The 19,619-nt window shown below is 38.0% G+C and overlaps 3 protein-coding genes and 1 long non-coding RNA gene across 5 annotated transcripts; 2 read left to right on the plus strand and 2 right to left on the minus strand.

Annotated features, from left to right (window-relative positions):
- The first annotated feature begins 6,496 nt into the window (after positions 1-6,496).
- LOC110911370 (monosaccharide-sensing protein 2) lies at positions 6,497-10,204 on the plus strand. The gene is made up of 5 exons (XM_022155977.2): positions 6,497-6,678; positions 7,026-7,124; positions 7,756-9,164; positions 9,251-9,438; positions 9,610-10,204. The coding sequence occupies exons 2-5, from the start codon at positions 7,046-7,048 to the stop codon at positions 10,052-10,054; spliced, it is 2,121 nt and encodes a 706-aa protein (XP_022011669.1). The 5' UTR covers positions 6,497-6,678; positions 7,026-7,045; the 3' UTR covers positions 10,055-10,204.
- A 1,086-nt stretch (positions 10,205-11,290) lies between these two features.
- Positions 11,291-12,204, minus strand: LOC110911372 (SOSS complex subunit B homolog). Of its 2 annotated transcripts, none has more exons than XM_022155979.2 (2): positions 12,119-12,204; positions 11,291-11,865 (listed from the first exon to the last, which is right to left on the minus strand). In XM_022155979.2, the coding sequence occupies exon 2, from the start codon at positions 11,855-11,857 to the stop codon at positions 11,435-11,437; it is 423 nt and encodes a 140-aa protein (XP_022011671.1). In that variant the 5' UTR covers positions 11,858-11,865; positions 12,119-12,204; the 3' UTR covers positions 11,291-11,434. The 2 variants fall into 2 exon arrangements, with proteins under 2 accessions (XP_022011671.1, XP_022011672.1); XM_022155980.2 differs by having other exon boundaries at positions 11,291-11,884; positions 12,119-12,173.
- A 75-nt stretch (positions 12,205-12,279) lies between these two features.
- On the plus strand, positions 12,280-18,222 carry LOC110911371 (alpha-1,3-mannosyl-glycoprotein 2-beta-N-acetylglucosaminyltransferase). The gene is made up of 18 exons (XM_022155978.2): positions 12,280-12,485; positions 12,606-12,656; positions 13,476-13,563; positions 13,661-13,723; positions 13,839-13,873; positions 13,956-14,032; positions 14,127-14,172; positions 14,252-14,314; positions 14,611-14,677; positions 14,774-14,842; positions 14,935-15,004; positions 15,920-15,981; positions 16,083-16,173; positions 16,294-16,387; positions 17,211-17,273; positions 17,354-17,392; positions 17,463-17,633; positions 17,733-18,222. Exons 1-18 carry the CDS (start codon positions 12,417-12,419, stop codon positions 17,847-17,849), a joined length of 1,335 nt encoding a protein of 444 aa, XP_022011670.1. The 5' UTR covers positions 12,280-12,416; the 3' UTR covers positions 17,850-18,222.
- On the minus strand, positions 17,659-18,656 carry LOC110911373. The gene is made up of 3 exons (XR_002576933.2): positions 18,313-18,656; positions 18,050-18,245; positions 17,659-17,845 (listed from the first exon to the last, which is right to left on the minus strand). It is a non-coding gene; the product is annotated as an uncharacterized LOC110911373 (long non-coding RNA).
- Positions 18,657-19,619: the final 963 nt, after the last annotated feature.

Here is a 19,619-nt window from a genome sequence, read left to right on the forward strand (position 1 = left end):
CTAATTTTTTTAAAGACAACTGCTCAGATCCACCTCTACAGTAATCCCTAATCCTAAAACAACCTCAAGATTCATTCATCTCCTTCATCATACTTTACAAAGCTTCAATACAAACTTAATCTATGTAGCAACATTCATAATTTTCTTATCTAATACAATCAATAAATCATATGTTACTAGGCGTTGCCCCTTGGATGTTAAGGATGAGTATTTGGTACTAGGTACCAGTATCGTACCGATCATTTTCAGTATGAGTACTCATTTTCCCGTTTTTGGGGTCGGTACTGGTTCGATACGGTACCGTACCGAATCGTACTAGTTATTTTCAGTGTCGGCGCCCGTTTTCTCCATTTATTCCATACCGGTACCTGTTCAGTACTAGTCCGGTACCATGCTCACGCCACTATGAGCTATCACCTATGGGACCCTGCTACTAGGGCATTGCCCCCAGACCCCGTTATTACGCGGGATTGAAACCATAAGATTCTCAAACAAGTGTGCACCCCAAACTTCCCCCAATTTGATCTATAATTATAACTAGTAATAAGCCCCCGCGCATTGCGGCGCGGGTACATCGCAAATATCGAATGGATTAGTCCAAACGTTATGTGATGTGTTAACCATACGAAAACGTGTATCCATTTCGCGAGAAGACAAAATATTCAACCAATAGCGCCGGCAGTATCAGTGTTGCCGGGCGCTATGGGACGCCATCGATGTTGCCGGCGTGATATAAAGCCCCACTATAGGTGACCTTACTAAATATACCATACGTATAATTTACTCAATATCTAAAATCCCATTAAACATAAAGAATACATTCCCGTTATGTATTTAAGCTATTTACCGTTCAAAAAAAAAATCTGAACTAATTATCCTTTATATATTATCTCAAACAATAATTCACATCCAACAAAATAAAATCAACACTACTACTCACACTTCCAGAAGTTTTCATGGCTTTGTTTCACCTCCCTGTTTGATTAAAATAATATAAAGATATATGATTTTGTTTATAAGAAAACCATACAAAAATACATATGAAGGATCCATACAGAAATTATCATCATGGTCATCTCCAATCATAACTTTCACGACATATACAGTTAGGTGCTGTTTGTTTTTTCTGCGGGAAAAGGTCTGCAGTCTGCGGACCACATTTGCAGGCATCTGCAGGAGAAAAGGTGGACCAAATGTCTGCAGTCTGCAAGGAAAAGAGGGTTTGTTTTTTTTATTCTACAAAAGATCTTCTCAACACACACTTTACACACACATCTGTCTGATCTCTCTCTCCCTCCCTCTACCACCACAACCACCGTCCACCTCCACCACCACAACCACAACCACCGTCCCCCCCCCACCTCAGCCACCACCCAACCGAAACCCTAATTTCACCACAACCAAGCACCACCACTTCAGCCACCACCCAACTGAAACCCTAATTTCGATTTGGGGGTTTCTGAAGAGAGAGAGAGAGAGAGATCGAGGGAGGAGAGAGATCCAGAGAGAGAGAGAGAGTACGAGGATGATGATGATCGATGATGATGATAACAGATGATGACGACGGTGGTTGTGGTTCCTGTGACAACGGTATCTCTCTCTCTCTCTACGGTATCTCTCTCACTCTCTCTCTCTCTCTACGGTATCTCTCTCACCGATATTGATTTGGGGGTTTTGGTTCGATTTGGGGTTTTTGGGCAGGGATGTGGTGGTGGAGGTTTGGGCAGGGATGTGGTGGTGGAGGTGGTGGCAGGGATGTGGTGGTGGAGGTGGTGGAAGAAGAGGTCTGCCAAGAAGAGGTTTCAAGAAGACATGGAATCATGTCTGTGTTGTGAAGAGGTCTCGCAGACCTTTTTTAATGAAAGGTCTGCGATAAAACAAACAAGCTGCGGACTCCAAACCTCTGCGCGGCGCAGACATAAGTGGCCAGAAGTGCTTCTGGCCAAAAAACAAACACCACCTTAGTAAACTCGGAAACACAGTGTGTGTTCTAGAGAGAGAGAGAGAGAGAAAGAGGTAGGAAGTACCCTTTCATTCAAAAAATTTCAAAGGACGGACTGTAATTTACTCTTTTATATTTTATTCTCTTTTTCTGTTGAAGGGTTGTTGATTTTCAGCAAGAAATGGGGATGAACTCACCAGCTCAACATGATGATGTTGTGGCAAGAGAGGGGCAACTTCCCTTCTCTCTCGCCGGAGCCTCGTTTGTTTTTCCGATCATCTTCTTCGGATCCCCAATTTTGGTTTGCCTGTGGTCTCTAACAGTGTGTTTATAGCTTCCTTCAGAAATTTGCAAATGCGGATTTGGGCCATAAACTGTATGTTGGTCATGGCCCATGGGGTAACAAATATCGGACCTCAATAAAAAAAACTCAGCGTGAAGAAGAATATCATAAATCGGATAATAAAGGTGCATGTGAATGTCGGTGGCCTTTGCCACCGACTTTGTCTTTTAAGTAAGTTAGGTGCTGTTTGTTTTTTCAGATGTAAAATGTCTGTAGTCTGCGAACCACATCTGCAGGCATCTGCAAGAGAAGATGTGGCCTAAATGTCTGCAGTCTGCAAGGAGAAGAGGATTTGTTTTTTTTTTCTTCAAAAACAACTTCAACCACACAACACACACAAGTTCTCTCTCTCTCTCTACAAACTCTCTCTCTACAACCACCACCACCACCGCACCACCTCTGCCACCAGCACCGCACCACCTCCGCCATCACACCACCGCCATCACACCACCGTCTCTCTCTCTCTCTCTACGGTCTCTCTCTCTCATAGAACACTCTCTCTCTCTCTACAACCACCACCACCACCGCACCACCACCGCACCACCTCCGCCATCACACGGGTCTCTCACAGGTCTCCCTCTCTCTCACAGATCTCCCTCTCTCACAGGTCTCTCTCTCTCTACGGTCTCTCTCCCTCACAGATCTCTCTCTCTCACAGGTCTCTCTCTCTCTACGCTCTCTCTCTCTCTCTCTCACCGATCTCTCTCTCTCTCTCACAGATCTCTCTCTCTCACAGATGGGTTTGGTGGTGATGGGTTTGGTGGTGGTGGGTTTTGACGATGGTGGTGGCGGAGGTGGTGCGGTGGTGGTGGCGGAGGTGGTGGTGGCAGGGGAGAAGAGGAAGAAGAAGAAGGGTGTGTGTGAAGATCTGATCTGTTTAGTGAAGCTATTATCCATAGCTTTTTTTAAGCTATTAAAAGCCATTTTAAGATCTTTTTTTTAAACAAACAGTCTTCAAGGGCTTATGTCTGCCCGCCCGCAGACATAAGCTCTTTACAGACAATATAAGCAAAAACAAACAGAACCTTAATAATTTCTCATTTGGTCACTAAGTAAATGCAATCACACAAAATAGCTTGATGACACTAAAATCACCAACATGTATCTTATTGATACCCACCGAATTTCCTCTGCACCACGCTAACTGGCGCTACCACCTATGTTGGAAATCATACTTTCTTCAACTTAATCAAACTATAAATTCAACAAGAAAAAACCTTTTTAAGTAAATTGAAGGTACATAAACCTAAACATATAATCTTATTTATACTAAAAGAACAAGTAACCTACTTTTATAAGGAAATCAAATAAAGTAAAACTGGTATAAATTCTAAATCTTTCTAGTAAAATAAAATATAAATGAATAAATATAAATCATTTAAATTCTCTAACTTTTGAGTATTAACAAGATTAGTTTCAAAAAGCTAGTTATTATTATATAAATGATGTTAGATTTTCCTGCTTTGAATGAAATATATAATATAGCTACCTACTTTATATGTATCGTATCAACTATTATTGAGTAAACTGTCAAAATGGTCACTGAGGTTTGGTCAATTTAGTCCAAAACTCAAATCTTTTGAATTTGGATCACTATGGTTTTAGTTTTGTTGTCATTTTCATCTAAAATCAAAATCTGATCAGATTTTTCAGCTAACCTCTAGTTTTTTTGTCCTTTTTCCCTTTTAATGAAGGGCACAATGGTCTTTTAACATTTTATTACAACAAATTTAAAAAATCTGACAAATTTGCCCTTCATTAGAATGGATGAAAAAGAGAAAAAAGATGAATATTAATTGAAAAATCTAATTAGATTTTGCTTTCGGATGAAAATGACAATAAAATTGAAACCACATGGACACAAATTCAAAAGGTTTGAGTTTTGGATTAAAATAACAAAAGTGACCAAACCTTAGGGACTATTTTGGCAATTTACTCACTATTATTTTTTTATAAAAGATACAATTTAAGACACTATTTTTTTTTTTTCATAAAAGATACGATTTAAGACACAATAAAATATAGAATCGAGCTAAAATGCCTCGAAACTTGTTAAGAATCAATTATGGGTGCCGATCATCTCTCCACTCCTTGCCGATAAATATGCAAGGATGGTGGAAATTAATTCAACTTATCAATTTCTTTTTCAAATAATTATTCCAAATCTACAATCTATTTTGATCATTCAATGTTATTTTAATTATTCTAATACACAAATGATGATGCACTTGTAGGTCACCAAGATCGATTTTGCAAGGATGGTGGACTAGATTTTGCATCAACATATTTTAGAGAAAAAGCCAAAGCATTATATAAATAAAATCTAAATACGAATTTATAATTTTTAACTGTAACTTATTTCATAAATATTTTGTTCTAAAAAGTCCATTAGGCTGGACCAAATAATTTTTATACCTAGATATTTTGTTATATATATACTGACTTGACCCAAAAAATGGTCATTGAGACTACATCCTCATGACATCTTCTGATGAGTTTTCTATACATCTACAACCATATCCTAAGATCGGAAAGGAAAGAAGAGAAACAACCAAACAATAATAATAATAATAATAATAATAATAATAATAATAATAATAATAATAATAATAATAATAATAATAATAATAATAATAATAATAATCTTATTCATCACACTCGTATAGAGTTTCGATACGTGTCCAATAATCTTTAAAACAACCATTAGAGTTTCCTTAGGGCGTGCGGAGTGGCTCGGTAAACCACTCGGCAAACCCAATTACCGAAGTGGCAAACCAATGCCAACCCCTTGCCGCATGAAGTGTTTGACGAAATGGGAGTGAAGTCGGTGAGGCTTCACCGATGCGGGGAAGGGAGGAAGGAGAGAGAGGGGGGTGTGGGGTGGAGTCCATTCCAATCGCAATCAATTGCATCTTTTTCCTTTTTTTTTATTTAAAAAGTTTACCTCTTCACCAAATGTTTAAACTATTGCCAACACTTTTCAGCAAAGTTTAAACACTTTTAACTGATTGACATGACGCGCTCTAATTGGTCGGTTTTTTGATTTACCACTCCAAAGTGTTTAACCACTCCTTACACCCTTATTCCAATACAATCATATCCACAATTGTCCTTTAAATTAGATACTCAAAATAGTAATAAATTAAATAATTAATCATTCTAGTGATCATATTTCCTATCCTATCTAGGGATGAGATTTTTAACCGAAATACTGGTATCGTACCGATCATAAACGGTATCGGTATCGGTAATAGATTTTTCGAAATTCGGTATCGTTAAAAAACGGTATCGGTACCGGTATTTTTCAGTAAATACTGGTATTAATACCGAATTTAATAATGACTTTATGTATTTTGCTATTATCTTAAATCTCACTATGAAGTTATATTTTCTTGAACATTGTTTTACAAAAACCAATATCAAATTTCTTTTGTTTCGTTATTTTTAATCAATTATGATGATTTTTTAGACATGTTGGAATTTGGATGTTAAAAGTTGAACCCATGGATATTTACCTTTTGATTTTTTTAACTACTTTGTTTACCTTTTCTTTACATTCCTCTATATATTACTTTAATTCAGTTAATAATGGATGAATGTGTTCTACATAAAAATTTTTTTAGGTAAAACAATGGATGACACCAAAGCGGTGCCAATGTGGTAAAGTACCAAAATACCGGTACCGAATCTATAAATACGATATGGTAATCGGTATCCACATTTCCTCAATTTCAATAACGATATTTACGGTATCGGTACCGATACGATATCGGTATCGTACCAATCTCATCCCTAATCCTATCAATTGAAATATTCAAGTAAAATCATTAAAATAAAATTGAATTCTCCAACAAATCTAAAGTCGCATTGCTTATAATTTCCACGTTAGCATACAGTCAGATTCATAATTATCTTCTTTTTTTTTTCTTTAAACTAAAGTACTTAAAATAAATTCGATTTAATTTTCATTAAACCTAAATTTTGAAAACAAGGTGACAGCCAACAAGGCTACCGGACGTGTGGGCAAGATCTTTCAGTCCGCAGCCAGTACAAAAAGACATTGTCAGCTTATTTTTCAAAACCAGCCCTCCAACTTTTACATTACTACAACTATGGTCCCTCAACTAGTTGAAAAGTCTCTTTATTTCAACTTCCATTCGTGGACCCAACACAACTCAGTATATATATCTTCTTCCATTGTTCTTCTCTTCATCGATCGTTTGATTCATTCCCATTGCCCACAGTTTGAATAAGTTATTGGGAAATCAATCATATTCATATTCTTGCCACCACCTTACACATATTTTAGGGAAGTATTCAACTGAATTGAAGTTCATAGGATCAGTTTTTAGAACAAAAAGATTGCCATTCTCTTGATCGATCTTGCATCGCGGTAACTTACTACCCTTATAGTAATTTTGTTCTACTTCTTCCTTATAGGGTGCTGCTATAGATATAACAGTGATACTATACGATGAGTCGATGACGTTAGCATACAGGCATATGGTAAGGCGAAAATCGCCATACACGGGCGGTAAAATGGTACAACCTGTAAAAAAACACTATGGCATGTATGATGTACTAGTGTAACATGTTATATGGCCCATATTATGTGTTAGTGGTGTCTGGATAGCGTGGTACCCAATTTTATACATGTTTGTTTATTGTGTTCTTTATTTTTGTGAGCTTTCTGGATTGAGGATTGATCATTGATGGTTTGAATCGTTTGATTTTCTCTAGGTTAAAGAAAAGGCGGGACAATGAGTGGATCTGTGCTTGTGGCGATTGCTGCCTCCGTTGGCAACATGATTCAGGGATGGGATAACGCCTGTATTGCTGGTAAAGTTTTTAGGCTGTTGATATTAGAACATACACAGAAGTGATATGGGCCGTATAGCAAGGCGAATCTGAGTGATAGGCCTGTGTTGCTTTTTTTTTCTGGCCACCAATACGGCGTGGATCACTTTTTTCGCCCATTAATACGACCTGTATCACTTGTGGGGTGGTGTACATCTATGAGGACCCATTTTTTAAAACAGCAATGTTAAGTACATACACCAGCCCTCATAAAGACCGTAGGCAAATATGCGTCATATGGGCCGTATGAGAGGGCTAAGATTGTTACACGACCCGTATCAGAGAGTGTTCGCCCACATCATACGGCCCGTATGAAGTTACGACCTGATAAAGTAATGCGACTGATGTTATAGTGATATGACCCATGCGGCCTGTATGACTTTATTTCATCCATCTATACGACATGTATGATCCATACGGCCTAGAAGTAGACAGATGGCGCCTATCAGTCAATACTAGCCGTATGGATCATACATGTCGTATAGATGGATGAAATTACCAATAACATCACCCCACTAAAGTCACATACTTTGAGGATCCATTGCTCACAAAGTGAAATTTTGTTATATGTTCTTGATTCATGATTGATAATTGTTGTTGTAATGTGATTTAGGTGCTGTTTTATACATAAAAAAAGAATTCAACTTGCAAAGTGAACCAACCATTGAAGGTCTAATTGTTGCTATGTCACTCATTGGTGCCACTTTGGTCACAACTTGCTCGGGTGCTATATCAGACTGGCTCGGCCGACGACCCATGCTCATTATATCATCGGTTCTCTATTTCATTGGCGGTCTAGTGATGCTATGGTCACCGAATGTTTACATCCTTCTGTTGGGTAGACTATTAGACGGTTTAGGAATCGGGCTTGCGGTCACTCTAGTTCCCGTTTACATATCGGAAACATCACCACCTGAAATCCGGGGTTCACTTAACACTCTACCGCAGTTCATGGGGTCCGGTGGGATGTTTCTTTCATACTGCATGGTTTTTGGTATGTCGCTAATGGAGTCCCCTAATTGGAGGTTGATGCTCGGTGTTCTCTCGATCCCATCACTTTTTTACTTCGTTTTTATGATCTTTTTCCTGCCCGAGTCTCCACGATGGCTCGTCAGCAAAGGAAGAATGCTTGAAGCGAAGCGTATTTTGCAGAGATTACGTGGTAGAGACGATGTTGCGGGCGAGATGGCGTTACTAGTTGAAGGCCTCGTAATAGGCGGAGAAACATCGATAGAAGAGTACATAATCGGCGGTCACGGTCCTATACACGACATTGAAGAAGTTGGTAAAATAAACTTGTATGGTCATGACGAAGGTGCATCTTTGATTGCTCGACCGATTGCATCTCGTCAAGGAAGCGCTAATTACCAACATGCCCCTCTTGTGGACCCGCTCGTGACCCTTTTTAGCAGTGTGCATGAAAAGCTTCTGGATGGTGTTGGCAGCAAAGGAAGCGCGTTTTTCCCACATTTCGGGAGCATGTTTAGCGACAATGGAAATCCAGTTAAACCGGAAGATTGGGATGAAGAGAGCGTTGGCGGTAGAGGCGATGATTATCAATCCGATCATGCTGCTGGACATGATTCCGACGATAACTTGCATTCTCCGTTAATTTCCCGCCAAACCACTACTTTCGATAAAGCAACGATTCAACCCGCTTCTCATGAAAGTATTAGAGTTAATAATGAACAGTTGAGCAGCGCGGACATTGGAGGTGGTTGGCAGCTTGCATGGCAATGGTCAACGAAAGATGGTCAACATAAAACGGAAGGCAGGTTCGAAAGAATCTATTTGCACCAAGAGATCGGTGCGGATTTGCCTGCTGACGGTGAGTCCTTTCAGGCTGCAGCTCTGGTTAGCCATCCTGCATTATATTCCAAGGATCTTACAGACCAGCATCCGGTCGGGCCAGCCATGGTTCACCCAGCCAAAGCAACACAAGGTCTGAGCTGGTCTGATCTTTTTGAGCCCGGGGTCAAGCATGCATTGCTTGTTGGGATTGGTCTTCAGATACTTCAACAGGTAACAAAAATTTTAACTTTTTGGCTAACTTTATTTGGGTAAAGTTGACCCGACCCGTTGGTGATATTTTCTTGATTTTTTAACAGTTTTCAGGAATCAGTGGAGTTCTTTACTACACGCCACAGATTCTTGAAGAAGCAGGCGTTGGTGTTCTGTTATCGAATTTCGGTATTAGTTCAACCTCTTCATCGCTTCTCATTAGTAACGTTATAACTTTGTTGATGCTCCCTTGTATTGCTGTGGCCATGAGACTCATGGATATCTCCGGAAGAAGGTAAATACTCACGTTAAACCGATTTTAACTTTTTAAAACCAGAAAAAACCTTCAAAGTTTCAAAAATTTGATTACTGATTACCTTAAATCCAAATCTTTAATCTTTTTGTGTTTTCTTTTGGTCATCAAATACAATGAAATGACAGGTATACCCTTTTTGTGTTATTGCAGGGCACTGCTGCTGTCTACGATTCCCGTGTTGATCTTAAGCCTCATAGTTTTGGTCATAGGAGGTTTAGTAAACTTCGGTAGCATTGCAAATGCAGCTATCGCAACAACTAGTGTTATCGTCTACTTTTGTTGTTTCGTTATGGGATTTGGTCCGATTCCAAACATACTATGTTCAGAGATTTTCCCGACCCGAGTTCGTGGGATCTGCATCGCGATTTGTGCCCTCACGTTCTGGATTTGTGACATCATTGTCACCTATTCTCTACCTCTGCTGCTTACTTCTGTTGGTCTGACGGGCGTGTTTGCTTTTTACACGATTGTATGCATCATATCGTGGGTGTTTGTTTTCTTGAAAGTGCCAGAAACGAAAGGAATGCCCCTGGAAGTGATTACCGAGTTCTTCTCAGTTGGTGCTAAACAGGTTGCTGAAGCAAAGAAGAATTGACTCGACGATTTCGGAGTGTGTTTTTGTTAATATTTTATTATTATGTTTTCGGGTTGGTTGAGGTTTTGTTTATGCTTCAAAACATGGAATTTTTAAATCATTATGTGGTTGAATTTTTGGTTGTTTCATAACTAGTGTATCATCAAACTACGTTTGTTTTGTAGTCGATGCTTATATGGTATAAGTAAACACCAATAACCTATAACAGGTTATCATGCATTTTAAGACATCTTAATTTAATTCAAGAGTTAAATGCCATTTTAGTCCCTGTGGTTTGGGCCATTTTGCCAGTTTAGTCCAAAGGTTTCATTTTTAACCTGTGGGTCCAAAAAGCTTTCACAGTTGTCATTTTAGTCCACTGGGTTAACTTCTTCCATTTTTTCTGTTAACGAGAAGGCCAATTCGGTCATTTTATATGGCTGAATTGCCCTTTTAGTTAACAGAATTACATACAAAATGACCGAATTGGCCTTCTCGTTAACAGAAAAAATGGATGACGTTAACCAAGTGGACTAAAATGGCAACTGTGAAACCTTTTTGGACCCACAGGTTAAAAATGAAACCTTTAGACTAAACTGGCAAAATGGCCCAAACCACAGGGACTAAAATGGCATTTAACTCTTAATTCAATTATTTGGGCCAGTGTCACTTGTTTATTAGAATGCAAAACCTACTAGCTAAGGAAGAGTTGTGAATTTCTAATCATAAGCACGGCAAGTATTTAACACGAAATTCGCGAGTTTAAGTTTAGTCTAAATAGGCTCAGTTAGGTTTCGGGTGAAACCCTATGAACACGTTTAGATAATTGGGTGGTGTTCGGGTGGACTTGACGGGTTCGTGAGTTGACCCATTTTTTTTTAAAGAAATATGTTTATTTCATAACTTACACTGATTTAGTATTTTATACCAAAACTTAAAAGATAAACAAATGACACGTAGTTGTTGTGTATGCTATTCTATTTTTTGTTATAAATCTGTAATTTTAGTGTATTAATATGTAAAACATAAAATAAAATTATGTGGGTTAAGCGAGTCATATACTCATATTCATGTGTCTAACACGATTTTGGGTTCGTGTGGATTCGATGCGCCAACCTGCAAACACGACCCATCAAACACCCTCTGCTATGATGACCACCCTATTTATCATCATCATCGTACTCAGTAAATTCCACCAATAGCAAAGCAAAGGTAATGCATAATCATCTACAGTTAAACGTTTAACTACCAGTCACGTACCTAAAGATGATTTCATGATTATGAACAGTCTGTTGTTAAGAGTATGATTCAGTTACCTGTTTTACAGCATTAACGACCGAAAGACCAGATTGCTCATTGCTGACTAGAACATAAACTAGTTCTTTTTTGTGTATGTATACACTAAACTAATGGTGGGAATATACCTGAAATGGGAGAAATAACAGACTCTTGTACAAATTTACCCGAGTTATGTGGATCCGGGACCCACACAATCTCGCTCATATTCGGGGACTCCACAAACGCCATTGTAAACTCTCCCACCTTTTCTACCTTGCCCCTTTTCCCGGCTCGTAGCACCAAACGATTGCTTCGACTGTAAGAGAATATGCCATTTGACAAATGCACAATGTCTCCAGGTTTAAATGCGTCGCACTCTTCATTCCATAGTTGAAAGTGAACCGATGCAGACTCGTCTGCAACCAATGCCAAACATGTCTTGTTTTGACCACCTCCTTCTGACGTTATAGTCCCTTTCTCCAAAATTATGAACCGTGCGTTTATGTTGTTTCTTGCTGATGGCGCGATGTCTTTCAAAGATAGCATATTTGATACTACCAACAAGCCAAGAAACTGTTTCTAGTTAGCTAAATATCTTAAAACTCCATCCTAGAGATGGTTGTTAATCCTGAATATCGCCCGAACACCATCGATATCCGTGCCGGTATTCGTTGGAAGCACACAATTTAAGGGTGTTTTTTAAGGAAGAACATACCAGCATTAAATTCAAAGATATAAGCTCACGAACACGTTTGTTACACAAATACAAAAGCAACGTTCAAATAAGTTGAATAGAAACAGAGTTACCTGTATCTGCAGATGACAGATTGCCACTAGGGTTTGGAACAAGACTCCAACTTTATTTAGGGTTCAACAATGATTTATATTTTGTGCACATGCTTGTACAGTACAACCTCTTTAAGCATTCAGGGTCAGTCAGTCAAGTCTTTTACGACGACCCGGGTGAAACGTTGACCGGGAAGATCTTATGATCTCAGTCGAAGCAAAATAATCAAAATTCGAAACCCTTATTAATTCCCAATTTGCAACAGAGATCAAAAACTTCACTTCATATGTTGATTTGATCCAACCCTAAATCAAGAAAATGGGAAGATGGTCTTGTGATTTCAGATATCTTCTCATACTCGTTGCAGTTGCATTTATTTATACACAGGTTGGTGATCGATCTTTCTTCCAGTTTGAGTGAATTTGTTGTGCAAATTGCAGTTATCAGTTTTTAAACACTCATAGTTGAATCCAGTTTGAGTATATTTTTACATGTTTTTCCCATCAGGTGAAGCTGTTTTCTACACAATCCGAGTATGCTGATAGAGTTGCAGATGCTGTATGTATACCCTTTCTGTATAATAGTCTCTTTGTTATTGCTTCAAGATATTAGGGGTTTTGAGTCAGTATAGTTTAGGGATGAAATCTGTACGGTACCGCTACCATACCGAAAATAGCGTCCGTAGATGGACAGTATAAACCGCCGGTTATTCAATCCTAGGTAGTCGAAGGCGCTAGGCCCTTGAGCTTAGGTGCAAAACGCTTAAAAAGCGAGAGTTTTTTAAGCAAGGTGCGCAGTATAAACAGACAATTTTTAGGCTGTTTTAGTCTGGTTCTAGGCCATTTTTGGATGTTTCAGGACAGTTCTAGCTGTTGAGATCGTAATTTGCATAATTTGGCCTGAGTGCCTTGATGGACACTAGGCCGTATGGCTGGTGGTTTGCGCCTGGGCGAGCGCCTTTTGTGCCTTTGACCACTATGATTCAGTTAGAGCTTTATGATCTTGTTCTACAAGACTATAATTGATGCAGGAACATCCGACCCAATAAGTGTACCGAACCAAACTCGCGCAAGTGTTCGGCCTACATGGAAGCTAATGGAACGTGGCTACTTATTTGGAAGAGATGGAGATGAAAACTTTTATTTATTATTTGAATTATAATTTCCATGTTTATCTTTTAACTGTTTAGTATAAGTAGAGCATCTAGGGTTTATTGTTTTTTTAGTTTTGTTGATTAAAGAATATTGAAATCAGGTCGTTGAGACTGTGATAACAGCCAATTGGCTGGAATCTTCGGGTTCAAAGCCTTTGTTTCATTCCATTGTTCTTTGAGCCATTTGAGTATTATCGTGAATTACTGAATCATATTCATAATAGGTGGAAGCCGAAAATCATTGCAGGAGTCAAATGCGGTTACTAATCGAACAAATAGGCACACATCAGGAAAATATTGTGGGTTTGGAAGGTATAGGATCTGATGCTACACAATGCATCATATTGCATAGTGGCATTTCACTATTTTGTATTAATCTGGAATTCCACATATATTACTGGTGTTTCAGAGAAAGTAAAACGCCAAGAACAGGAGTGTGAACGATTGAGGGCAGTTGTTCAAGATCTTGAAAGTAAGCTCACATCATCATCACCATTGTCATCATCTTTTTTTTTTTTTTTTTTTTTTTTTTTTATGAATTTCTCTTCTCAGAATAACAAAATGCTCCTTATTTTATCAATCTTCAGAGAAAGGTGTTAGAAGTTTGATACAGGATGCACAGGTTAGAACTTAGAAGTTTTAGTATATATCATTTACATAGATCACTCACTTAAATAATACATGAATATACTTCATTATTCTAGGTGCCAGTGGCAGCTGTTGTGATTATGGCTTGCAACCGTGCTGATTATCTTGAAAGGACCATTAATTCTATCTTAAAGTATGTTATATGTAAATAACATCTCATTTTATGTTTACCATGAGTTGTTAAACTTCCATGGGCTAATTATATTGCTGTTTTTCATGATTTCCAGATATCATAGTTCTGTTGCAGTGAAATTTCCGATTTTTGTGTCACAGGTATACAAGTATATCTCGTTGTTGGAACTTTAGTTTCAAGATAATATTTGAATATTAATATTAATACTAATATTTTCAGGACGGGTCAAATGCGGATGTTAGAACAAAGGCTATGGGATATGATCAGCTGACCTACATGCAGGTTAATTATATTGGCATTTATTGCTTAAGCAATGATAATTAAATAAATGGTATCTCTGACGGGTCATATGGGTAAACTTGGTTAAATTAGAACAGGTCAAAAGTGCCCCGAAGTGTATTGAAATACGTACAATTCCTTGAATTGCTTTATTAAAAAAATTCGATTGGTAATTATTAAAAAAATTCCTCATAATCATATCACATTGTGACACGAACCCATTTCGACCTTGTTACTCGACCCGCCCATTTTCCACCTCTAGATCCAATGTGTTGAAATCTATCTCCATTCTCATGCAGCACTTGGATTATGAACCTGTTGTTACTGAGAGGCCTGGGGAGTTAATTGCGTATTACAAGATAGCGCGTAAGGATATTTAAATAATATTCACAGTCACATTTTGCCTCTTTCAGGGAATAAACGTATTGTAAAAATTACCGATTTACCACACCATATTTTCAGGTCACTACAAGTGGGCACTCGATCAGTTGTTTTACAAACATAATTTTGATCGGGTCATCATACTTGAAGGTATGAACTTTAAAGTATATCACTTTGTTTTAGTTTTTTTTTTCTAGAAATTCGAAAACAAAATGCTGACAATAGCTATTCATCGGATACAGATGATATGGAAATCGCTCCTGATTTTTTTGATTACTTTGAGGCTGGAGCCGATCTACTTGATAAAGATAAGTAAGTCATCTTACATGGACTATGATAACAAATGCCATACTCTACTTTTATAAAACTAGAATTAAGCCCCCACGTTGCGACGGGGGCGTAAAACCGTGCCAAACCACCAACACAGAAGTTGTGGCATGTTAACGCGAAGAAATTAGACCGAAACGTAAAACATAGAAAAGAATAACTAAGTTGATCTAGGATCCGCGCGTTGTGACGAATTTGGCAAACGGAAAAAATAGACGTAAAAAGTCGAATCACACACGCACGTTGCGCCGTTTTAATTCGCTAAATTTACAACGAAATGTAAAGCGAAACGTAAAAACGTTGAACGACACACACACGTTGCGTCGTGTTAACCCGCAAAATTTAGAACGAAACATAAAACGGAAATTTGTGAAGGATGAAAAGTACAGGGGACCAAAGTTGAAAGTAAAAAAGTTGTGAGGTTAAATTGTAAAAGATGAAAAGTTTTGGGTTAAAAGTAAACAAATCAAATTTTGTGAGGTTAAATTGAAAAAGATGAAAAGCTATGGGTTAAAAGTAAAAACATCATTTTTTTTTTGAAAAACACTTTAAGCTACAACACCATTATGCATATAAAAGTTGATGATTAATACTATGTAGCCTAGTGGCATCTTGGGGGTGGCATAAGACTTTGGGACCAATAGGTCCTGGGTTCGATATTCCCACAAGGGGGATTTTTCCCATATTTATTGGGTTTCCTCCTGAATTGGTGTATAGGCATTATGCCTGGTGGAGATGGATATGATCGGGTGGTTCCGCTGGTGGCACGATGATACTCCAGTGGTCTGTCAGTGATCCAAATTTGCCGTTCAAAAAAAAAAAAAAAAAAAAAAAACTATGTAAATTGTTGAATTTAAGATATCCTCAATTTTGCAATCCGTATTGTTGAAACCATGATAGGTCAATCATGGCCATCTCCTCATGGAACGACAACGGGCAAAAACAATTTGTGCGCGATCCATGTAAGCCTACCTTTATTTAACTAAACTTTTACAAACTTCTTTCTTAATTCTCCAAACACAAACCGGGTGTATCTAATATGCTTAAACACGACATTTTGCAGATACTTTATATCGGTCAGATTTTTTCCCTGGTCTGGGATGGATGCTAACTAAACCTACATGGGATGAGCTTTCTCCAAAGTGGCCAAAAGCATATCCTTTTTTATCAGTTTGTGTTTTGTGGTTCAAACTCAACTTAAAAGATACCTCTTAAATTATTTTGTATTTTCTATTTTTTATGTCGAGTGAAAATTTTCTTTGACGAACTATTACTTACTGGGATGACTGGTTAAGATTAAAGGAGAATCACAAAGGGCGACAGTTTATTCGTCCCGAAGTATGCAGAACTTACAATTTTGGGGAGCATGTAGGTATCTTCCATCAGCATTTTGTTTAAGCATGCGGTAATTGCGTTTTTAGTCCAGAAAAAAAGCATCAAATGTTTTTTAAAAAAATGATTCAAGGTAACCAACTTTCAAAAAGTTTCAATGTAAGATAATCTGACCTGGGAATCGGTCAAAGGTGATAGCGTGTCACTTTTAACCATGCTGACTTTTTCCTTGACACACATCTGAAAACCATTAAATGAAATGTTTTTTAAACTTCAATGGTTTTTTCTGGCCGAGTAAAATGCCATTTTCGTCCCTGAGGTTTGGCCAGTTTTGCGACTTTCGTCCAAAGGTTTGTTTTTCCGCATCTGGATTCAAAAGGTTTAAAATCTTGCCAATTTTATCTGGCTCGTTAACTCCATCCATTTTTCTCCATCAAGTCAGGGGTATTTCCGTCTTTTTCGTTAACTTAAAGGGCAATTCGGTTTTTCTCAAGGGTATGTGGTCTTTTTACATAAAGTGAAAAAGACCGAATTGCCCTTTAAGTTAACAAAAAAGACGGAAATACCCCCTGACTTAACGGAGAAAAATGGATGGAGTTTACGAGCCGGATGAAAATGGCAAGATTTCAAACCTTTTGGATCTAGATGCGGAAAAACAAACCTGTGGACGAAAGTCGCAAAACTGGCCAAACCTCAGGGACTAAAATGGCCTTTTACTCTTTCTAGCGTAAATTATGCTGGTTATCAAGAACAGAAGTCAAACCAAAGTTGGTTACTTTTTTACGCATAATCCTTTTTACCATACCTAATACTTTGACAACTTGTTTACATTTATCTTTTTTTTTTTTTTTTTTTGCAGGGTTCGAGTTTAGGACAGTTCTTCCAACAATATCTTAAACCTATCAAACTGAACGATGTTCAGGTATCTAACAACTTTTCTGTATCTAATGTGTGTTCTTCGTTATTTATATCACATCATTAATTATTTGTGTTTTTTCAAAGGTTGATTGGAAGTCGATCGACTTGAGCTACCTAATGGAGGTACGCTTTTCACAATTAAAAGTCAGTTAATTGACATTTTGAATACGACTTATGGTTTGTTTGTTTGTAGGATAAGTTTGTGAAGCATTTTGCTGATCTCTTGAAAAATACAAAGCCTCTATTTGGAAACGATCTTGTTTTGAAGACAAATAATGTAAATGGAGACGTGCGTATACATTATACAGATCAATCACATTTTGAAAACATTGCACGCCAATTTGGCATTTTTGAAGAGTGGAAGGTATCACATTTACATGTCAATAAACCTTTTATTCATTTCACCGTTTGTTGAAAATAAGGTCGATAATAAATAATAACTCGGGTTTTACATTTTATATAGGATGGTGTACCAAGGACTGCATATAAGGGCATCGTTGTTTTCCGTTACCAAACCTCAAAGCGTGTATTTCTTGTTGGACCAAATTCGCTTCAACAGTTGGGAATCCAAAACTCCTGAAACATGCACATTTTTCAAGTCTTTACGGTACCAAATTGTTTTTCATCTAAGAATTAGGTAGATATATTTTGTGATTATTCTATTTCATATGACAAACTACGGAAATTTCCACATAGGCACAAGAGATATGATACAGTCATCAAACATTCTTGAATCTAATTGAGATTAAACCAAAATGTCTTTATCTTTGTGGTGCTAACCTTGTAGTATAGTCTTCTTTCATGCTGCTCAAACCTAAAACATGTTCGAATTAAGCTTCCACTGATTTTCTGCCTTTAAACCCCTTGAGGGTCACCGCATTCTGATCTCATTGGTTAGCAAGGTATTGGGCGGATGTCGTGGGTTTATTACCAGTAATTTATTCTTACGGTCACCAACAAAAAAAAAAAGAAAAACCTGCAAACTAATTCTTATTGAGTCTTGCATAATTACAAGTGAATTGGCATTAGTGTTATGAGATTACCTGTTTTGCATTTGTGGCGATCATGTTCATCCTCAAGGTAACCTCGGAAGTATGTCTAGTTCGATGTGTTTGTGAACGACGAAGACGACAAAGTCAAATTGGCCTTGGTTTGTATAGAGCATCGCTATAACTAGCCATGAACTTTATGAGATGGCTCGATTCAAGTTGTCGTTGGTGATCTTCATCGTCCACAAACACCTCAATCTTGATTTACTTCTATGTATTCGTCGAAGAAGATGGCTGGAATCTAGTTATAGGTTCCAACTTTGTACTACACATGTACTTGCTCCTTGTACAAAACTAACGTGGTACAATCAGAAGACAAAAAAGACATGTCATTAGTTTATCTGGATTGGTATGATCACGGGCATTGTCTGATGACAGTGGCCTATGTATGGGGAGTAGAAAAATAAGGATTGTAGTAACGGTAAGATTCACAAATCTGGGAAATGATTTTGTGTGGAATAATTGGATACCAATAAAAGTGAATTTCTTGGCTTGGAGGTTATCGCTGGAACTAGACCTGGCAAACGGGTCGGGTCGGGTTATGGGTCAAGACGGGTTCGGGTCAAAATGGGTTCGGGTCAAAACGGGTCAATTAAAAAGTGGGTTGTTTTGGTTCGGGTCAAAACGGGTTCGGGTCAGAACGGGTTTCGGGTCGGAACGGGTCCTGGGTCAGGTTGGTTAAAAATGGTTTCTAAAGAGATTGTACATCAAGGGGCAATTTTGTTCGGTTCGAAACGGTACGTGTCGAAACGGTTCGCCTCGAAACGGTTCGGGTCGAAACGGTTCGCATCGAAACGGTTCGCATCGAAACGGTTCGCATCGAAACGGTTCGTTTCGAAACGGTACGGGTCAAAATGGTACTGGTTGAAACGGTACGCGTCGAAACGGTTGAACTTCAAACCATCTTTACCGTTAAATCTTCCTATTAAATAACATAATGCTAAATGGTAGCTGATTATCATTCATGTATTGAACCCTCTGATTTCTCGTGCTGTATTCCAATGTTTTAAAGCTTGCTATAAGAATCGTTCACAATGCTAAAGTATCTTGATCTCGTTACAGCAGTACACACGACCCAGCTACTAACAAAAAAAACTGAAAAAATCGAACGAAAAGGGCGACCAAAACGAAACAAAAAACCCGAAACTGAACCGAAACGAAACAAAAAAAACTGAAAAAATCAAAGGAAAAAAAGCAACTAAAACGAAACAAAAACCGAAAACTGAACCGAAACAAAACAACCAAAATGAAACAAAAAAAAAAAAAACTGAAAAGATTGAAACCGATCCGGAAAAAAACCG

Source organism: Helianthus annuus, chromosome 15, assembly GCF_002127325.2.
Source record: "Helianthus annuus cultivar XRQ/B chromosome 15, HanXRQr2.0-SUNRISE, whole genome shotgun sequence".
NCBI lineage: Eukaryota > Viridiplantae > Streptophyta > Magnoliopsida > Asterales > Asteraceae > Helianthus > Helianthus annuus.